The following is a 22,032-nucleotide window of genomic DNA, read 5'->3' as shown; positions in this document are numbered from 1 at the left end:
GTCGAAAGCGAGCGCTAAAAGGAATGAGAAATTCCACCTAAGCAATCCAAGTCATCACTTTGGTGGCCCACTCGGCAGTTGGCACCGCGTTTTCTGTCTCTTCTGCAACGGCGTTTACCAGTTTTTGTCCAGTCTTCCTCACGCTTTTGTCTTTTCAACAATTTCGAGTTATCCTTGGCCCTGGTCAGCTCGGTGTTTATCCCTCTTCCGTTCACCACCTCACCTTCAATCCTCAACGGCGAAGCACACGCTGTTTCCGGTTTCTTTAATTACCTCACAAGAGAGAGCATAAGGCCCAATACAATAGCTATCAAGCACCTTCTGAATCTTGACTGCGATTACTGATAAAAGCATGGATATAGTTTTAGATGGATTTAGTTCTCTATGCATCATCTACCTCGATTTCTAGGTCATAGCAAACAAACTAAGGGCATGGACCAGAAGAAGTTCCGAAGAAAACCGAAGCTCGAGCGCCGTAATGCCGCTAAATACTATGAGTATGATCCTGCATCATCTTCATCGTCGCTGGACGACTCCTCCGGCTCTCTCTATACTCGATCAATGGAATTTTATGACCGAACCAGCTTCCGAATTGAGGGAACCGAGGGCGAGTTTGATCTAATATGCAGGAGTTTGGGGCTATCAGGACCAGAAGACCTTGCTATCCCGGCGGCGGCGTGGGAGGCTATGAAGGTTAGGTCGTCTTCGGATATTCTTCCAATGTTGAAGTTGAACGATCTGGAAAGTCAGGAGAAGGAGGAGCTGAAGGATAAAGAGTCGAATCAATTAGTGCGTGAATCAGGTGACAAATGTGAAGGAAGGGTTACGATTAGGGATGTGACTAAATCAGCTAAAGACGAGCCTGCTGAGACAAGTGGGAGCGGAGGTATCAAGGGTCTCCGCCCACCGATGATTAAGCCACCGCCAGGGATGAGGCTTCCAGTCATTGATAACAATTGTTCTACCTGGGATATTCTGAGGGATTTTGCTCCGCAAGGTGAAAGACAGTCATTGGAAAAGTACGAGGAGCCGAACTTTTCTGACGATGACCAAGAACGACGTATAGGAACGGAGAGAGCAGAAGCACAGAAACAAGAAGCAGGAGGACGCGAGGCGGATGGGCATACCCCGAAGTTAGAAGAGGATAATGCATCAAGGCTTGCGGATGTTGGTGCTGAGTTTTCGGGATCGTTTTCGTTTACTACGTCAAATGAAGATGATTCTTCTAGCTCGTCCACGGATCCTAGGTCTACCAACATATCTCCCAATGTGAGATTTAGACGAATTATTGCGAACTGGCAAAAGGGTGAGCTTTTGGGACGTGGTTCGTTTGGGTCAGTCTACGAAGGAATTTCTGGGTAAGTTTTCGAGTGCTGTTGAAATTTTCCTTTCCCTATTTTATCAGGGCAATACCATTACCAAGCCTCCTTGCTTTTGAGTTCAGGGTTATGAATTTTCTGGCATTTTTATTTTTGTTGTAGTTCTCTGCTGCCACATCTTCCCATAGTATAAGAAAGGTTCAGGCATATGATTTAAAGCATTTGTTCTTTTGGGGCTTCCGGATGACAGTCATCGTAATTATAGTAGATTTTAACTTTTTGGAAATATATAATAAGTTTAGGGAGCTATAATTAGCAAATGCATGCATCATGTAACTGCAACTTAATGTTGCCGCTTGGTGACTTCTTCCAAAAACAAAATTTGGGTATCTGGACAATTTTGTGTTTTAGCTCTTTTTTTTTTTTTTCCCTGGGAGATGCTTATGGCAGGGTCCAACTTTCAAAAGTTTGTATTCTATTTGCAGTATCTGAATTTACTTACGTAGAAAGCAAGAGTGAATCTTTTGACGAAATTTTAGTGGAATTTGATGCTTGCATCTGTGATTTTTTTTTTTTTTAATAATACAACATGAGTGCCAACTTCTGACCTGTTATTAATATCTTTGGATCATCACGGTAGAGATGGATTCTTTTTTGCTGTGAAAGAAGTTTCACTGCTCGATCAAGGGAGTCAGGGACAGCAAAGCGTCTATCAACTGGAGCAGGTGAAGCAGCCTGTCTCTCTCTGTTGTTGTTGTTGTTAAATTTTAGATCCTGTCCCATCCTTATTACCTGAGTTGGCCCTGCTCTGGATAAAGCTCTTTCTGTTGATCTTTTTTGGTGAACTCTTTCTATTGATCTTTAACTAAACTATCTGCTGCAATGTCTCATAACCCGCTTGAAGGTTGACTAACTTTCCATCACTGACACTTGTCCTGTAATATGTCTTCTATCTGATTGTGTTTTTTGTCTTTCTCAGGAGATTGCTCTTTTGAGTCAGTTTGAACACGAGAACATTGTTCAATATTATGGCACGGAAATGGTACTTTCATCTTTTCTTTCCCTGGCATGCCTTTTGATTTGAGATTTGTTTCTTCTATATTGAGTTACTGCAATATGGGCTTATGCATGTCAATTTATTGATTGAATGCTTGGATTAGCAGTGCTTAAAGATTCAAGATTAGAATGTGCCTGACAACGCCCACTCACTGGGAAAACAGTTTTCATCATGTGCTTCATATGTTTTATTGATTGGATGTCATAATAGGTAGTAGGGATGAGCAAAACCTAACCTAAACTGAAAATCAAACTGAATCAAATCGAGTTCAATCTATTTGATTCGGTTACTTGGTTTGATTCGATTTTTTATTTTAGAAAATTTTGGCTGGTTGGTTCAATTCATTTTGTAAATTTTAAAATCAAATAGATTGAACCGACTGAATTATCATTTACACACATATTTTATTAACTTATAAATTATGTATATAGTTTATTAATTTACTTTATTTTATTTTTTCCTACTTTAAAAAGTAGATATATAAACAACTTGTATGTCTGAAACCTAAAAAGATGCATGACTCAGATAGTCTTCTCAAACTTATGCCCCCCCAGTATTTTCATATTTTATTCCTATGCAATTTGTTTATAAGCCCATTATGTGTGTGTGTGTGTGTGTATAAGATTTGCCTTTATCAGTTTGAGAAGACAGGCTATAGTTCATAGTAGGGAAGGGGTCCAGTCCAGGGTACATACTGACCAAATTTCATTTTTATGTATATAGATGCTTTTATTAGATTTTTTAACAAAAAAATACACTGGATGAAAATTAAAAAATAGTTACATGAGTCCAAACAACCCCAATATAAAGCCCAAAACCGAATTAATTAATTGAATCGGATCACTAAAATTTGATTCAATCCTAATTCAGTTCGACCAACTAGTTCAGTTCATTTCGGTCCAAATTTTAAGTGTTGTTCAGTTGATCGGTTTTGTGCATTATGGCACTGAACCGAATCAAACCAACTGATACTTTAGGCAGGGGAGTAATGCATGAAATTCCATGGATGCTGTGATATTCAATGAAATGTAGTCTAATGATTGTATGAAAATGGATCTATAAAGCTCAAGAAAACTCTGTAAATTCTAGGAATGTAAAAAAATTGTCACTGCTTGTACTGAATCATTGTTGTGATGTTTGAGGCCTTCCTTCCCAGCATCAAGGTTCACTGAGAGGATTAGTTTTCCTGTATTCAAAGAAACTTGCAGCATGTTTAGTTTAGTATTTGCTGTAGCTGACACCTCTTCTATATACGCTATCAATTTCCCAAATGGCAAGGTCACAATTAACTTCCAATTTGAAAGTGTTATTTTGTAGACAAGCCAACTGAAAATATGTTAAATTGCCGATGGCAGGCATGTGAAGTAATGTGAAATCCAATCTATAAGTTCCATGGTCTGCTGTACTGTCCGATGGTTAATTTCAGTGCTTCTTTTGGTTGCAGGATGAATCAAAACTGTACATCTTTCTTGAGCTTGTTACTAAAGGTTCCCTTGCAAGCCTCTACAGGAGGTACAACCTTCGAGACTCTCAAGTGTCTGCTTACACAAGGCAGATTCTGCATGGTTTGAAATATCTTCACGATCAAGATGTGATTCACAGGTAATTTAATAATAGTTTCCTTGCTTTCATTTGTAAATTTTTTTATGCACAATTCCTCCTTCTGTGTGATAGCCTTTGTCTTTGAAGATATTGTGTTGTCTAGGTTCCTTTCTAGTTTCTAGACAAGTTCCTTGTCTGGCTTAAAGTTTTTATGCATGGCTGGTCTTGAGGAGGATATTTTTTGTGGGTGGAGTGGGGAGGGAGATGAGCTCTGATATTTCTGTGATTCTAGCCTTAAGGAAACATTTTACTTTTGCCTGCTTTCTTAATAGCAATCCCAGTATCCTTTGCAATTTCTCTGTCATGTTTTTGGCAAAATATTCTTTCATTGTCATTGCTTCAAATATATTTTTCCTATATTTGAGGACTATGAACTGTATCATATATTCAATTGAAGAAGGTAATGGGATAAGCAGCGGGAAGCACGCAAATAGTATGAGGGGAAAGGGATTTCTCTTCATTTATTGTTGTCGCTGTTCCTTTTTAGTCCCAAAGAAAGTGCAGATTAGGAAAAAAACACACAAACAGATAACTCTTGCAGCAACACATTTAAACTAACTGTAGAGTTTCAAGAGCTATTACTACTGATATACTGTGGAACTCCATTGTGCATAGACATCAGATACATGAGGGTTAGAATTTAGACTTTGTATTGCATATCTGCATGCCATAGAGTTTTTTCTTTTAGTCAAGCTCATGGTTTCTTTAACATCTTTTCTATATTTCTGTATCAGTTGTGTACTATCATGAAGGAATCTCTGTAAAACTGATCTATTTTTTTCCTCCTCAATTTAAGGGATATTAAATGTGCAAATATATTGGTGGATGCAAGCGGATCTGTCAAGCTAGCTGATTTTGGATTGGCAAAGGTTATTTCCCTTCCTTAGCTATACTCTCTTTCTACTCTGTCTTTTGTTTCTATTTTATTTATTTCAGCTTTAGATTTCTGAATGCTCCTCAATCACGTATCTATTCTAATTTCCGAAATTTCCTTGTGCGGTTTTTCCCCCAGGCAACCAAATTCAATGATGTTAAATCATGCAAGGGGACAGCATTTTGGATGGCGCCTGAGGTAGGCTATAAAGTTGTTCTCTTTTCAATTTCTTTTTTCTTTTGAATAACAGCTTAACTTCATTATAGGAGTTTTACAAGGTTCTAACTTCTACATAATTTCTTTATTGGTAGTTAGTTAGGTGTTATGACGCTAAACCTTTGCATGGCTAAGTTATTCTTTGATATAATACTGGTTTAAGTGCTTCAATTACTTACCTGTGCGTTGGCGGTCCTTGGACTCACCCCTTCAGTCTATGTACAAAATTTGTCACATGGGAGTTAGGAACCATACTGTGGAAATAAAGCATGGATTTACAATGGACTGTACCATAATACATAGTTGTTACAAATTTCCATACAATATTTGGTGAAGCTTTAACTTTAAAACTCTGGAATGTAGTATAAGCATTAAGCCTCGTCATTTTTGGAAGTGCACACACAAAGCTTCAAGTTTAGAAAAGTATCATATGAAATTATGGAAAAGCATTCAGATTACATATGGAGGGTCATTTTCCTGATTGGCCTCTATCTTTTGGCATTTTTACATTGTTTCCTTTACTTATGTCTCATTTATTAGTCTTGACTCTTGAGAGTATATCAATGTAATATTTCATGGATATAAATAATGACAATGACACAGTGCTGTTACATATTAGTTCGAAAAATTTGTTGCCGTTAGGAGGAAAAAAATCTTCTCATTTTATCTTAAATTGCCAGAAATCTCTCATTTGGGATATTTTATTTTCTGATTTGTCAAGAGCATGGCTATTAATTATTAAGCTTGAATATGCAGGTTGTAAAAGGTAAGAATCAAGGTTATGGGCTTCCAGCTGATATATGGAGTCTTGGTTGCACTGTATTGGAGATGTTAACTGGCCAAATCCCGTATTCTAATCTGGAATGGGTATGTATCACATTATCTGTCACTCTCACTTCCATTATCAATTTCAGCTCATATTAAGGATGCACCAATGATCCCTGACTTTGTTCCTGACTTCTGTCACTTGCTCGTTTTTCCTCTTTTTATGCAGCGTCTCAGGCTCTCTAGTTTGTTTGTGTGTATTAAATTTTACTATTGCAGTTTGCTAGTTTTTATGCTGTTCAGGCTTAGCATTCGGTGCCAAAGATCAATGTTCTAGCTATATCGCTAACACTTTGTGATTAGTATAATCAACCCTAATATTGCTGTACTGTTTATCTTTGAGCTTTGATGAATCTCTTCTGACAACAGATGCAGGCATTGTTTAGAATTGGAAAAGGTGAGCGCCCGCCTGTTCCTGATTCTCTTTCAAAAGATGCAACGGATTTTATACTGCAGTGTCTTCAAGTCAATCCAGATGATCGTCCCACTGCTACTAAGCTGTTAAACCATCCATTTGTCCAGAGGCCACTTTCCATTTCGTCTGGCTCTGGCTCTGCATCCCCTTATATTCCTGGCAGGAGGAATTAATTAGTCACCTGCAACTATGAAACACATTGAGGTAAAGATTGTTACTAGGATCTCTATTTTTCCTGCTCAATATGTCTCCTTTTTTGACAGATGCGTTTATTCAAAAACCTTTGCCATTGCTTTCAAATGTCTGTTTTCCGATTTCTCACGAACCTCATGGCGTAATTCTCAAATGACAAATTGCATATTTAATATCTCTACCCAAAAAAAAATTGCGTATTTAATATCCATATGACTTGGGCATATCATTGTACCATGGGTTAATTATTCTCTTTAATTGGCTTCTTGATGTATTTACTCGCGATGCCATCCGTGACCTTACAATTGGATGTAAATTATTTGCAGTGCTCAAACCGTTGACTGCAGTTGATCTTGGATCCAATGTTGCTGCGACTGCAATGTGTTGGTGGCTTTCAGAATATGCTTGCTTGTAGCCTAATCAATTTTGTAAGGATTGATCTGGGGATTTTAGAAAACCAAGTCCGGATTGGGGCTTTAGCGTCCTATTTGAGAATTACCAATATCAAGATGTGAAATGTTGGCCCCTCCTTTCCGATTTAACTGTCGAAAAGAATACACAGTGTAGCCCTGGTAGCAAAAAGCAATTGCTGTAGGAATTGGAAACTTACATTATTTGTACATATTCATACCAACGCAAGCATAATATCATTTTTTGTGCATATGGATGTCCTCTTGGCAATTTAATTTTATTGTCTGTTCCTGATTTTTTTTTTTGGGGGGTTATATTTACAGGCTTGCAAGTTCTATTGTGGTATAAAGCTGTGGTCAAGATTGAACCGAATGTACTTGTATGTTTGCTTTAATTAATTTCTTAACAAATAAAATAACAAAGACCTAACTATTATGCATTCAATTTTTTGAGACCTAATTATTATTTTTCCCTATATATTTCTCTACTGGATGTGAAGCCTTTGCCGATGAAATTTGATTCTTTTCTGCAATGCACCTAATTAATTAGGTGCGAGCTATGGCAAATCATATTAGTGGGTGAATATATGAAATTCAGAGTAGTTGGAAATGATCAGCTCCGAGGGCGTGCTGTGTGGGAGAAATTGTCAATATATAACTATTTCACGATTTAAAAAATAATAAATAAAACCTGAATCTTTTAAAAAATTATAGAAGTATTGCGTGGAGGGAGAACTCTGGATATTGTTTATTTGTCGTGTGTTTATTGGGCAGCTAAACGATAAATAAAGAAAACTACGCAACGTTGAAGTTGCAGATATTTATTGCTTGCATAGCCAATCATATTGTTTGTTGATAATTGTGGGTTTTAAGGTAGTGACGTCAAGTGGCTGGAGCAACTGAAAAATAAAAGTGGGGGCGACTGCAATATAAATCATGTTGGACCATAGACTGAATACGAAATGCTTGACGTTGGCAATTGAAAAGAAAAAAAAGAAAAGAAATGCGTGACTGGCAGACTGCTTGGTTTTATATATGCTTCGTGTGACGATTTTCAACCTCAGGATAGTTTGTCGTTTAAATGTCAGGAAATTTTTAGGGGAGCCCAGAACCTTTTTGAAGAGACGATAACTACAGCAAACAGTTTTAGATGATTCTTTGTATGCATTTCTTGCATTTTTTTTTCTTTTGTAAATATTTTTTAGAACATTATGGGGAGTTTATATAGCCCATAGGTTTAAATTAATCCAGAGTCCAGACTGTCTATTATCCAGGAGAAAAAAGTTCTACAACTCGAAGGAGGGTTACAAATACTTCAACTCTTTTCACTTGCGACCATCCTTTTTAATAATGCAAGAACCCAAGCATTTCATGGAAGCACAAACACAATTCTATCAAGCAATGTCTTAACAATTTTTTGTTTTCTCGTCTTATGCCATGGTTAAGAGTTTAGCTGACTTAACAATAATTAAGGTGGTGTTTATTTAGGAATATTTGTGGGGGGGGGGGATTGCTTTTTTTTTTTTTTGCAAAAAACAAAAAATCACTTTTCAGAATTTGTTAGTTGTTTGTTCAAACTTTTTTTAAAAAAACAAATTCTGAAAAAAGAAGCAGCTATTTTCATATTATTTTTTTAAGCTACTTTCACTAGTTTCTCCAAATAATCCAGGCAATAGATGGGAGAGAAAAATGGGTAAAAATACTAAAGATGGTGAAATATTTTGGACAAAATTGCCCAATTCATTTTATACCTTATTCGTCATGCTCTCGCCTTCGCTCTCTCACACACCAAGAACTCGTCATCCTCCATCAGTTTTGACACCAACAGTAGACACCACCACCTTCCACCACCTTTAAGACTCACCTTCCATCCTTCTTCTCTTTTATCGATATCTTCTCTTTTGCAAATTGTTGAATATAGGTTTTCAATCTCTTCTTTTCAAACTTTTACATTTCATTCAAGCTAGGATTAGATCGATCCATGACTGTAATAGACTTGGTTGAGTATGCTCGTCTTTGGTCCGTCATTTTAAATGTATGTTTTGGGCATTATAGAAAGATATAGAGCTAGAAAATGAGTTTCCCCCTAAAAATTCCCATTTCCCATGTAATCATTGATGGCTGAGGCTCCATGCTTTTTGATAGTCATTAAAATCTAATAAGTAGAAAACCCACCATTTTCCATCTAGATTCCTTTTCACATTCATTTGTACCCAACTTTGTTTGCGTCTATGATTTCATTGAAGGCAGATGAATTGATGTCTTAGATGCTTTGTCATCTTCACCATAACCTCTCTTTGAATGCTTCTTGTGTTACTGGAAAGATTTTTTTAGAAATTGTTTTTTCGTGTCCGTTGCTGTGACTTAGTAAATAAAATATTTTTATATTCTTTTATCTAAACAAGTTAAAAGTGATTTTTTATAATTGTAACCAAATACATAACATTTTTTGTTATTCCAAATTCTCTTCAAAATAAATCATTTTTATATAATCTCTAAATCATAAAAAAATATTTATTTTTAAATTTTAAATGAACGAGTCCTAAAAGAGTTGACTAAGTGTGCCGAAGATCATAGTTGAAATGAAGAGACAAAGAGACTTCAAATCCAATATTACAAATAAGGGATGGACTGAGTGTGGATTCTTCAATGGCCTTCACAGTTTCGGTGATAATATGATACCGATGCAATTTGATTACTTCTCTATTTGTTTTGGATGAAATGCAGCTTTGTTTTTTTTTTTAAATGTTAATAGCAAAGCGAAGGATTCTCGATATTGACTCATCGTGGATAATCTTGATACTTAAAGATTTCTTAATCAATTACTTGCATATTGAGCAAACATTTATTGAAAATATGTTATCTAACACTTACCATAACAATCGATGCATCAAGTTTTACTCTAAAATATGAAATTGAGGCAGCACTGCTTTATAGGAATATTATGCTAAGAAATCACTTGCACGCTCTAACTTTAAAAATTTATCACCATTGATTTAAGTCATTAATAATTAATTTGTGTTTTTAACAAAATTTGTTAAAATCTTGACTTTTTTCAAATTTTTTCAATCATGCCTTTAAGTGTAATAATTAAATATTTAACTTGTTTAAAACACCCTTATTAATTACCTAATAAAGTAATGGTGTAATTGAAAAAATATATAATAACTATCCAATATTCTATATTTTAAATTAATCAAAATTTATAGAAAGCGACTTGTATATAATTTAGGAGAAGTATTTCATTATAGTTTTGTTATTTGAGCTAGTTTTGGTTGGCTCATGATTTGCATACTCTTTTTTTTTTTTTTAACCATCATCATGATTTGCGTACTCACACAATCATGTTTCAAAACGTGTGTGTGTGTGTTGGACTTTGATTAATCTTGATCAAGTCAAGTTAATTCACGACAGTGCAAAGCTCTTCTAACCAAAACTTATATTTATATTTATATTTGGAAAAAAAAGGTTTTTTACCTCCTCGTTTAAAACTTTTCATCTACAAGTTTGTTTGGAATAGGTTGCCATCTTCTTAGGTTTCAAGACATCGGAATTCGAACATTGTGGAAAATTGTCCCCTTTCTCATTTGGATTTGGAGTTTTTGTCCCACTTGTTTCTTCATTGCCCTTTTTCAAGGGTTGCTTGGCTTGGTAGCATGTTGAATCTTTGTATTGACTATCACCCTGCTTGGTCAGTAAATCAGTGGTTGTGTTTTTGGTTTGATCTTTGTTTGCCCGACATTTCCAATATCAATATTTCTCATAATCTTACCTTTTTTCATGTTTGATACGATCTGTTTTTTCTAGAATCGAATAATTTTCGCAGGCAAGAAATATACTCCTACAAAGGCCATTAACACAGCTAGCTTTTGGTTGGCCGTAGTACAATGTGGTGGTGTTTTAAAATAGAGACACCACATGATAATACCGAAAGAGATACGATTGGTTCCTACACTACATTACATCAGCCTACCAACTTTTGGATGGTGGGATTCAGTCAGTTCCGACAGCATCCGCGTATTAGGGAGTTATGTATTACAATTTACTGAAATGGAGCATTGTGCATGCATGGAACTTCACACGACCCACACATATCGGCATATTGCAATTACAACCACTTGCCTGACAACGTGCCATGCATTTTCTTTTTAAACAGAACTCTCTGTACGACGCTTCTTTTCCGTTAGGCATACATATGCTTAAGCCCTCTTTCTCAAGTTTTGTATCAAATTGTAGTTCAGTACCCTGGCAGCTGCGAATTTTGCAACATCACTTGGGGCAGACTTTCTTCTTTTCCTTTTGTAGTTTTCGTTTAGGTTTAATAAAATTCATGTTTTATTGGAAAAAGAAAATAGACGTGATACCACGTGAACCAAAACTCCCCGTGCAAACGACAAGGTGATATGAGTCGATTGGGCCTTGATCTCAATTATCGTTCCCTGGTGACTAGCCATCACTTACTGGCCCAGCTAGGCATGGGCCCAACCCACTGGTTCTCATATTGACGAAACGACACGGGACGCGCATCTAAAGCATCCAAAATCGAAATCCAATCTCGAAGGAATTTCAGAAAGGCATCAACTTGCTGCCCATATGGCTGGAAATAACAACGCGTGATTCTTTCTTATCAGTTACACCTTTTACGATTCTGCAGTGATAAAGAATGGCAAGTTCCAGACTCAACAGTGAGCTCGACGGAATAAAATTCGTCCCGTCCTCCGCTAAGAACGTCATCTGATCAGGTCACAATCTCGAACAAGCATTTGATTCTACAACATGATTTACTCTGCGCCTATATATCTATAGTGATGGGAAGGGGAGGGGGTAAAGTGAAGAGCCATCGAAGATCGAAGATGGGAGAAACAGAGACGCTGAACCAGGTGGTGAGGCTGGTGGAGGCGTTCAGAGCATTCGACGGGGACAACGACGGGAGGATAACGAGGGAGGAGCTGGGAGGAATGATGGGGTCGATAGGGTACAGGGTTAGCGAGGAGGAGGTGGGGAGGATGATGGAGGAAGGAGACAAGAACAGGGACGGGCTGCTGAGCATGCAGGAGTTCCTGGAGCTGAGCACCAAGGATTTGGAGTGCGTGGAGCTGGGGCATTTGCTCAGAGCAGCTTTTCAAGCGCTGGACGAAGAAGGCAGCGAGACTGTGACGGGGGAGGAGCTGCACGAGGCGATGGCTGATTCGCTGTCCCTGGAGAATTGCGAACACATTGTGGCTTCGCTTGATGTGGATGGAGATGGAGCTGTGAGCCTCGACGACTTCAGGCTCATTCTCAATGCCCTCCTCTGATATCTGATCCCTCCTCTATCACCATGGCTCACTCTTTTACCCATCACCATGCCATCTATGCAACCTCAATCTCCCCAGGGGTCATATGTTTATCACTTCCCTTTTTATTTCCCAGCTTGTACTTTGATGCACGTTGCCGAGTTTTCTATACATATGACCGCTATAAATGCCAACCATAATCATAAGTGTTTGTATTTGGGAAAAGCTCTTTCAATTACTTTTTCGTTGGAACACGTAGTATCAAAGTTTAATGAATAAGAGCCTTTGTTGCTCACAGTGACCTGAGTTGGTTTATAATGTGCACAATAAACTCACGTACATATATGTGATAAAAATTTAGGCGGAATGATAAGTAATTTCATTAAGGATGGATTGTAATTAATACATAAACCTTATAGTATACACGAAGGAAGGAAAAGTAGTGGAGGCAATTCCGCATATGATTTACGAACGGTTATTTCCTTTTCGGATTTAACTCGGGGTGAGGCGTATCTCAACTCGTCTTCACAAAGCATCATAGTTCGTAAGAGGTGGGTGGACCCTCTCAATAATTAGGGGGCTCACTTATGAGTTAATTTCTCAATTCTTGAACCGCTCCCATTCCTTTTCAAGCATCGTTTAAAACTTTGGCACAGAATGTAAGAAAGACGATGAATAAATGTAATTTCACTAAATTGTCCTTTTGCGAAAGTAGAATTTCTTTTGAACTAATCCCTCTATCTCTATATATAAAATATTTTTTAATTTTTTTTTATCTTTTAATATAAGGAGTTGCAATGATATTTTTAAATAATTAGATAATTTTATTCTTATCTTATAAAATAAAATATATTATTAATTATATATTTTTCTTACCACCATCATGATATCAGTTATGATATTATTAAGGATAAAATTAAAAAATCATTGTATTTTTATGTAAATTTAACTAAATAATAAACATTTATTGATATGTGAGATTTGATTAAAAACATTTTATATGTAGAGATAGAGGGAGTAAATAATATTGTAAATGAATCATAACTTAATTAATATGGTTCGAGGAAATAAATGATGGATATAATTAAAAAAACATGTGTTAATAATTTGTTAGGACCGTACTTGAGAAATATTCATAATTAGCCACTGATAAGATAAAATAGCAGTTAAAGTTGCAGAATAAAATAATGTTGTTAAAACATTACTCAAAATGAAATGGAATGCAATAAAGATTTTTTTTTTTGGGACCGACTATTCCACAACAGAATTCCTAAAGACATTGTAATCCATACTCCCTTTGGTCTTTTATACACTGTACATTCTAAAAAAAATTGGTTCAAATAATAAGAAACCTAGTTAGAATATTAAATGATGTTCTATTTTTATTTATATAACTATAATAGCTTTCTTGTAGTATAAGTAGGATATGATGAAGTTTTTTTAATAAATAATGGTATAGTTAGAATATTGTAACGTATTGATGTTTTTGGATAAACAAAACAATCTAACAGAGTTTCTTAACTTGCATAAAAATTGCTTGAAATGCCTTATGCAAAACACTAAAAGAGTGATTTTAGATTATTCGACTTTTCCACCCCTATATAAAAAAAAGATTACATATATAGCTTGAATGGTGAAATTATTGCTTGTTATTCACAGCATAAAATTAATGGACTTCAGTAATTTGTGGCAATTCTTAACCAAATCCATAGTTCGTATGAGTTGGGATCTTTCTTTCTCGGCAGAGCTGGTTAGAAGTTGAGTTTATGTACTGATAATTTTTTTCGAGGAAGGAAAATTCAAAGTGTCCATGATTCATCCCCCGCCTTGAATTGACTATCCATGATCAGCCCGCAGCAGTGAAGTCCAACTCAAGTCTCTGGTCCACTGGCCTGACTTTCACTGGGCTTTTGGATTAAAACTCACTGCCTATCTTGATTGAAATGTCTCGGCCTTACTCATATAAAATAATAATAATAATAAGTCTCGGCCTTACAGAAATTCTCATGCCTTAAAAAAAAAATAATAATAATAATAACAAGAAGAAAAAAGTGCGAGGATAAGCTTCTTGCCTTACCGGACGACGCTTTTCTTCTCGTCTTCTCCATCAGGTGGACAACAGCGGAAAATGGCACAAACGCTAGCAATGCCTGTGGCGCCTTCTCTGTCTGTTATTTGCGATACCCACACTTCAAATTCGCTTTCAAGAAGCGTCTCTCTCCGATTCTCGAACCCTTCGAAGGTAACAATCTTAGCGCCGATGGGTCTACCAGTTCCCATTTTATTTATGTTGCCTTCTGTCATGTTTTGACGCTTAAGTCAAGTTATTGTTCGAATATCTTTGCATCATTCCGTTTATGCTAATTTACTTGCACAGGAATTATTTTGTTGCCGCTCGAAATCTTTAATTTTCGGATCCCCATGCTGGATTTCTGCGATTATTATCCCCATGACCATGAAATTTGTGCAATCGAGGATGATAGGGAATGGGTAATACAATTATTACACTGTCGGAGTTTTTTAACGGATCAGTAGGGCTTCGGCGCTTTCCTCAAATTTTGAGATTTTCTGCCGCTACATTTTGTTTTGGCTTATATTATTTCTATCGCTTACCTATACTTCTAATGGTTGAATGGAAACCCTCGAGTTGAGATCATTAGGCTCCTGGGTGTCACATACTGAATGTTCCGAAATTCAACACTCTTACAGTTTTCATTATTAGCGATATCCTTTGAAACTGAATTGAATGTTAAGCTAGAAAAACATGTTACGGGCAAGACAAGTGACCGTCGTGATAAAAGTTTAAGTGTTCACTGTGGCGTATCATGATTAATGTGTTGATGCAGGTTCAAGGTCTAAGCATCCAATGTGTTCGTGTTGGGGGTGTAGAGATTCCAAACAACAAGCGAATTGAGTTCTCACTGCAGTATATACATGGAGTTGGACGGAGCAAAGCTCGGAAAATCCTGTGCGACCTAAGCATGGACAACAAAATGACAAAGGAATTGACTGAGGAGGAACTCATCACTCTCAGAGATGAAGTCTCCAAGTACATGATTGAAGGCGACTTGGTACCTCCCTCCCTAACTCTCTAACATGTTTCAATTTCATTGATGTGTTTGTAAATGTAAGAATGGATCTCTTTGGGTGTCTCAGAGGAGGTTCAATGCACTCAATATAAGGAGATTGAAGGAGATCCAATGCTACAGAGGGGTCAGACATATTCAGGGCCTGCCCTGTAGAGGACAACGCACCAAGAACAATTGCCGGACCTTGAAGGGAAAGAAGGTCGCCATTGCAGGAAAGAAGAAGAAATGATTTGCTTCTATTCCTTTCTGAGATGAATTGTTGTTATGTTTGTTTTTGTAAGAATCGATTTGTTGTGCTGAGCCAACAGCACAACTAAAAATTGTCATTAGCGTGTGCATCCACGACTAAAAATTGTCATTAGCGTGTGCATCCACGATTAGTTTTTGATGAATATCCCGTGATTTGTTAAAATTTTCACTTCCCAGAATTAAGTGTGAAAATATGTAGAGTCTGGCGGGAGTTTATAGTATGTAGACAAATTGAAAAATGGATGTTTGTGTGCGCGCCTTTTAAATGAGACTAATATCACTCAGAAGCTCCCCTATTGGCATTTAGGCTATATTTGGTAGCATTGAATTGATAAAGTGAAAATGGAATCAAAGATAAAATCTTAATTTAAACATGATTGGTATGCAAGAGTTGTAATTCTTAAAAATTCTAATTCTATAAAAAATGTTAGAATTCAATTCCATCATATTAATCATGGAATTGTTTCAATTTTCTTGAATTTAATTTGTGGATTTTACTATTCTCATCTTTTTTGTTTATTTATAACAAGATAGGTCTTTTTAATTTAAAAAAAAGGGCAATTTAGTTTTTTCTTATTTTAAATATATATGTAAATTAATATTATATTAGAATTTCATCTTCATACCAAACACACTTTTAAAACTCAATTCTATTTCGATTTTGATTCCGATTCTATTAAGAACTCTTCCATCATACCAAACGAGGCCATAGTTTTGTGTGTATTGGGCTTGATCTTAGCGCCTGATAGCAATAATAACAAAACGGAAGCCACAAGTTGAACACTTGTGGATAACCAAAAAGAAGTTTGAATACCGTCTTAAAAAACATATCACTGAGCTTGTGAAGAACGGTGCTCTTGAACTTCAACACAAGATTTTCTTGTTCGGATTATTCTTTGTGATCATTGGACTTTATATAAAAAAATACATAAAAAAACTGGAAAATGAAAACCGTATAAAGAAAAAAAAATCCATGCCGAATGATTCATTTTTTTGTTATACTTTCTTTTATTTGGCCAAAAGAAAGTCAATTTTATTAATCAACAAGGAAACAATTTCAAATACCAATAGTCGTAGTTAAGAAAAAACACTTGAAAAAACCTAAACAATAAAGACACACCTCACCAAAAGAAAAACAAAACAATACAAAAGGCAACAAACAAGAAAAAATAGCACATATTAACCAATACCAGTTTTCACAAAATAACCATCATCAGACCTATAGAGATCAGCAAGGAAAACAAGAATAAGAGGTGTTGGTGGCTAAAAAAGCCATCTGTTAGGTACCAATCCCCTCATTGCCAAAGTTGCCAGTGAATCCGTAGCACTATTACCCTTACGAGCTACCAAGGATAAAGAATCGCCACATGATCTCCATAAGCTGAAACAAACCTACAACATATCAGCACACCACCATTCACAACCTAAAGCATTCAAATCCTTCACCTTCTGAAACAGTTCAAGACAATTTGTCTCAAAGATCACTTGTTTCCCTTGAAATCTTCCAACTGTTTCTAACCCTTCAATTAGCATGAGACATTAGCCATAAAAGTTGAATCAACCTTCACAACCTTCCCCAATTCTCTTACAAACGACCCCTTCCCATCCCTCACTACTATGCCTACAACAACCCTCTTACTATCATGACAATAAGCACCATCAAAATTCAACTTAACTTTGTTAACATCAGGCACAGCCCATAATAACTTCCTCTCATTCAAATCACTAACAACAGCTCCCTTCTTCTTATTACTGTATCTCCAAAACTCATTGGTCAAACAAATAGCCTTGGATAGACAAGCACCTACATCAATATCAATATTTTCAAAAATAAAATCACATCTAGACTTTCATATAGGCCAACAAATACTAGCAAATAATGCCAAGCCATATTCGTCAAGCCCATCCTAAATAGATAGCCACTTATCTAGCTAATTAACCCAATTAGTCATCCTTACCACATCAAATTTCAAGGCCAATGGAGATCTAAACCAGCATAACTGAGCCCAATGGCATAAAAACAAAGCATGTTCAATTATTTCAACTTCTGTTTTATAAATAACACAAAGAGGAGATCTTGCATCAATTCCTTCTGAAAAGAGATTCCCTAATAGCCATAGCACTTGTCACGGCTCTCCAAACAAATTGTAAGACTTTAGAAGGCATTTTAATTTTCCAAATATCATTCTACAGGGATTTTGAAATAATATAAGAACCAGAAGGCTGATCACATCTCTTTGCATCCATCTCAGCTCTTGCAACCTTGTACCCCATCTTAACAGAAAAAATTCCATCTCTACTTTTTCAACCAAACCTAAGTATCATTTCCCACCACTCCGGGGATTCTCACACCTCTCATCAAATCCTTCTCTTCATCCTTCAAAATACCCTCTACCTTTTCAAAATTCCAGCATCTATCAACAATAATATCCTTCACCTTCAACCTCTTAAATTCCTCACTCAACACGCACTCCTTCAAACAAAAGTTCTCAGCTGAAGGAATCCACCTGCCTCTAAATAGATCCACCATCTCACCAGGGTTAATCCTCCAGCATAAGTCCTTCTGCAATAATTCTCTACCCTCCAAAGTACTTATCTAACCCCATGAAGCTTTACTGCCTTTTACAGCATTCAAAAAATCACATTTAGGAAAATAAATTCCCTTTAGAATCCTACACCACATATCATCAAGATTCTACAAAAGACGCCAAGCAGTCTTGGCCAATAATGCTTTATTAAATCTCATAAAATCCCTAAACTCCAAATCTTCTTGTGAACATCATTTTTTGTATGGACATTTTTTAAATTTAATAATAAATAATCAAAAAATATATAAAAATATAAAAATAAAATTTAATTCTTTTTAGGATTATATTTTCAAAAAATAAAATAAAATAATTAATAGGGTTTAATTTTGTTTTATCCTAGATAATCTTTTGTTGATTAAAATTTTATCTATTTTAGTTCATTAAAATAACAAAAAATATAAAAATACAAAAAAAATGAAATTTAATCCCTTTTTAGGATTATATTTTCAAAAAAAATCTAACAAAATAAAAAAAGGGTTAAATCATGAAAAATTTCTCCTAAATTATCTTAACCATTGAAAAAATATTGGGAGTAACTTTTCTCTCCTTAAATCTTGTTTTTCATTAAAAAAATAATATATTCTTAATCTAATTTTTAAAAAAACAATAAACATTAATTAAAAAAATAATAATAAAAAGCAGGTTTCACCACAACTAAAAGAAAAATTAGAGAGCAAAAAAACACAGCAAAAGGAGCAGCAACCATGATGTGCACACACACACAATCTTCCGTACATAAAAGAAGAACCAAGCATGCACGCATAGATAATACACAAAACCAGAGCTACAGATGCATGAAGAGAGCAGGCTTTTTGGCCAAACACGTTAACAGAAGAGAAGACCAAAAAGAAAATAGAAACAGAAGAAGTAGGGGTGTGCGCTGAAAAAGAAACAAAAACACAAAAACACTAACACAAAAAGCAAACACAGAGAAAAATGCAAAAAAAAAAGGAAACTTTTGGCCATGCAGAGCAACAAAGACACGAAACACATGGAGAGAAGACCCTGAAAGTAAGCTGCGGCCACAATGCAAGTAGCAGAAAAGACAAAATAAGAGCACAAAGACGTACAGAGATCAGAAGCAAAAACAGAGCATAAAAGAGGGAGAGAAGAGCTGGAAATGGGGGAGGCAGATGAGTTTTATTTTTTGAAAAAAAAAGAGACTGGGAAAGAAGAGGAAGAAAGGAAAAGAAGGAGAGAGAGCAGTGACCGAATATAGGAGATGGGAGAAGCTTGAATAGAGGTGGATAAGAGAAGAGAGTGGAGATGAGAAAATAAAAAATAGAGCATAGAGAAGGAGCAGAAAAAAAAACTAGATAACAGTAGAAAAGGAGGAAAGCTGGAGGAAGGAGGGAAGAGGAAGACTGAGGAAGAGAAGAAAATACAAAGAAGAAGGACAGAAAAACCGACGAGAAAATGCTAGAAAAATAGAGAAGAGAGAGACCAAATTTTTGCTGGGAGGAGGAGAAAAAAATGGAAGGAAAAATAGAGCACGAAAATGAGAGGAAGAAGAGAAAAAATTGAAGCGAGACTAAATGGAAAAAAAAACAGAGACCGATAAAGGGAAGCTGGACGAAGAACAGACATAGCAAGGAGGAGGAAATAAAAAAAAAAGACTTTTCCAACTCAACGAGAAAGCATTGTCAAGTGGAAACCAATTATATTTCTTCACCAAGTATAAGAAAAAAGAGCGACATAAAGTAGGTATTGGAAGGAAATAGGAGTGACTAAGTTAGTAGTCTCAGCTGCTGGAAAGAAAGTTGGGATCAAGAAATATTTAGCATTCAACAATGGAGAAGCTCCTCATGGCACTGAAACCAGCTGGGTCATGCAAAAGTACCATCTTCACTCTTTTGGCTCTCACAATATGTCTCGTACAAACACTCGAGGAACTCTAAAACTAGTAAGTTATTTAGTTATATGTTATATATAGTTAGGCCAATTCAATATATTCACAATTTCTCATGGAGATTGATTGAAAATTGATGAATTGTTTTGTTTTGTCCCGTTTTATGTTTGAATGAATTATTCTTGAATATGTGCATCCTTTAGTGCCTGTATGGTAAACATAACTATCATTTTTAAATTTTACTATGTGAGATTTTAAGAATCCCCATAGGCACTGAAAATGATTTAATATCGTGTAAATCAATAAGATTTTACAAGTATGAAGATCTAACTTATATGTTAATATGGGTTCCAAAAGCCCAGCATAAAAATTAACTCTCTTTTTATAATTTAAATCAATAAAATATTTAACAGTATCATGTGAGATTTAAAGAATCTCTGCAGATGTTGAAATTAATTGTCTTATTGTGTAGGATAATAAATTCTCACAAATATCATGATTCGCAATTTATATAGTAAATAAATAAATAAATTTTGTAAATAAAATAATAAATGTTTTTATGATTTTAATTAATTAAATTAATAAATTTGAATTGTAATCACATTTTCTAATTGGATCTTTTGATCATGTGAAATTTTTAAAACTCTGTAGACCTTTAAGATGATCGTACTATTGTGTGAGTTAATAAAGTTTCGCAGGTATAACGATTAAGATTTTTATATTTAAAAATATGCGTTGTATAATTACACATTAAAATATATTTAAAGTGAATAAATTTAATCCTTTTATTGTGTGAGATTTAAGATATTTAGGATAATCTCGTATCACGTTAATCAATAAGGTTACACAGATACGAGAGTAAAACTTATATGTTAATATGAGTTTCAAAGGTCCATCATTAAAATTAAATCTCTTTTTATAATCTGAATTAATAATTTATTTAGGTCTCATGTGAGATTTCAAAAATTTTCATAGAGACTTAAATTAATCACATCATCGTATGGGATAATAAGTCTTCACAGATATAGTGATTCTCAATTTTTATAATAAATAAATAATTTTTGTAAATAATCATATAATACATAATTTAGAAAATTAATTAATCAAATTAATGCATTTAAATTGTAATCATATTTATCAATTATATTTTTTAATTATGTGCGATTTTTGAATCTCCATAGACTTATAAGATAATCGTATTATCGTATGAGTTAATAAAATTCTACAGATATAACAATTAAGTTTTTAAAATATATATAAATTATATATTAAATTAATTAAAGATATATTTAAATAAATTTAATTCTTTTATCGTGTGAGATTTTGAAATCTCCGCAGATATTTAGAATAATCATATTACCGTATAAACTAATAAGGCTTTACAAATTTGACGATTAAGAGTTTTTGAAACATATATACACACACTTAAAATATATTATTAACACTTAAAAATATACATACAAATATAATTAAATAAATTTAATTCTTTTATCGTGTGAGATTTTGAAATTTCTGCAGATATTTAAGATAATCATATTACTGTACAAGCTAATAAGACTCTACAGGTATGATGATTAAAATTCATTAAAAACATGTACATACATGCTTAAATAAATTATTACTAACACTTAAAAATATAAATAAATTAAGCTGATAAACTCTTTTATCGTGTGAGATTTCGAACTCTTTACAAATATTTAGAGCAATTGCATTACTGTATGAACTAATAAAGTTTTGCAGATATAGCAGTTAAATTTCCAATCATAAAACATAAAAAAATAATAATTTTAAACTCTTTTCATTTCTTTATTTCAAAAATTTAAAAATTAAGAAAATAATCAAAATTAAATTACTTTTTACAATTTAAAACGCACATATCAAAATTTCAGAAATTATTTTATTTGCAAAATGATGAATTATTTTTAATTAATTTTCCTTCAAAAATATTTTTACCAACAACTTTCTAGCCCGAACTATATGGATTTTGATCCCCATCACAGGTATGTAGGCCTTAGAGTCAGATTTTGAGTCAAGTCCTCTCTCATAAATAAATAAATAAATGAATAAATAT

The 22,032-nt window shown here is 34.7% G+C and overlaps 3 protein-coding genes across 4 annotated transcripts; all 3 read left to right on the top strand.

Annotated features, from left to right (window-relative positions):
• Positions 1-144: 144 nt before the first annotated feature.
• LOC129294503 (mitogen-activated protein kinase kinase kinase 1-like) lies at positions 145-7,377 on the top strand. Of its 2 annotated transcripts, none has more exons than XM_054932937.1 (9): positions 145-1,358; positions 1,960-2,044; positions 2,299-2,361; positions 3,821-3,978; positions 4,775-4,847; positions 4,991-5,050; positions 5,825-5,935; positions 6,263-6,512; positions 7,235-7,377. In XM_054932937.1, the coding sequence occupies exons 1-8, from the start codon at positions 385-387 to the stop codon at positions 6,479-6,481; spliced, it is 1,743 nt and encodes a 580-aa protein (XP_054788912.1). In that variant the 5' UTR covers positions 145-384; the 3' UTR covers positions 6,482-6,512; positions 7,235-7,377. The 2 variants fall into 2 exon arrangements, with proteins under 2 accessions (XP_054788912.1, XP_054788911.1); XM_054932936.1 differs by lacking the exon at positions 7,235-7,377 and adding an exon at positions 6,827-7,161 and having other exon boundaries at positions 147-1,358.
• A 4,209-nt stretch (positions 7,378-11,586) lies between these two features.
• Positions 11,587-12,483, top strand: LOC129294700 (probable calcium-binding protein CML25). Its single transcript, XM_054933160.1, has one exon. The coding sequence runs from the start codon at positions 11,719-11,721 to the stop codon at positions 12,205-12,207; it is 489 nt and encodes a 162-aa protein (XP_054789135.1). The 5' UTR covers positions 11,587-11,718; the 3' UTR covers positions 12,208-12,483.
• Positions 12,484-14,221: 1,738 nt separating this feature from the next.
• Positions 14,222-15,703, top strand: LOC129294658 (30S ribosomal protein S13, chloroplastic). The gene is made up of 3 exons (XM_054933113.1): positions 14,222-14,428; positions 15,033-15,257; positions 15,343-15,703. The coding sequence occupies exons 1-3, from the start codon at positions 14,315-14,317 to the stop codon at positions 15,502-15,504; spliced, it is 501 nt and encodes a 166-aa protein (XP_054789088.1). The 5' UTR covers positions 14,222-14,314; the 3' UTR covers positions 15,505-15,703.
• Positions 15,704-22,032: the final 6,329 nt, after the last annotated feature.

Source organism: Prosopis cineraria, unplaced genomic scaffold (assembly GCF_029017545.1).
Source record: "Prosopis cineraria cultivar Desert tree isolate PC_DT_omini unplaced genomic scaffold, ASM2901754v1 PC15, whole genome shotgun sequence".
Lineage (NCBI taxonomy): Eukaryota > Viridiplantae > Streptophyta > Magnoliopsida > Fabales > Fabaceae > Prosopis > Prosopis cineraria.
Note: the sequence above shows the minus strand (reverse complement) of the source record. Positions and strands in the feature narration are given on the sequence as shown.

Excerpts from the sequence above, each read along its gene's own strand:
- LOC129294503 (XM_054932937.1), top strand. The coding sequence starts at position 385 with ATGCATCATCTACCTCGATTTCTAGGTCATAGCAAACAAACTAAGGGC. Across the intron at positions 2,045-2,298 it reads GCGTCTATCAACTGGAGCAG|GAGATTGCTCTTTTGAGTCA; the intron begins GTGAAGCAGCCT and ends TGTCTTTCTCAG. Across the intron at positions 5,051-5,824 it reads CATTTTGGATGGCGCCTGAG|GTTGTAAAAGGTAAGAATCA; the intron begins GTAGGCTATAAA and ends TTGAATATGCAG.
- LOC129294700 (XM_054933160.1), top strand. The coding sequence starts at position 11,719 with ATGGGAAGGGGAGGGGGTAAAGTGAAGAGCCATCGAAGATCGAAGATG.
- LOC129294658 (XM_054933113.1), top strand. The coding sequence starts at position 14,315 with ATGGCACAAACGCTAGCAATGCCTGTGGCGCCTTCTCTGTCTGTTATT. Across the intron at positions 14,429-15,032 it reads GATTCTCGAACCCTTCGAAG|GTTCAAGGTCTAAGCATCCA; the intron begins GTAACAATCTTA and ends GTGTTGATGCAG. Across the intron at positions 15,258-15,342 it reads ACATGATTGAAGGCGACTTG|AGGAGGTTCAATGCACTCAA; the intron begins GTACCTCCCTCC and ends TGGGTGTCTCAG.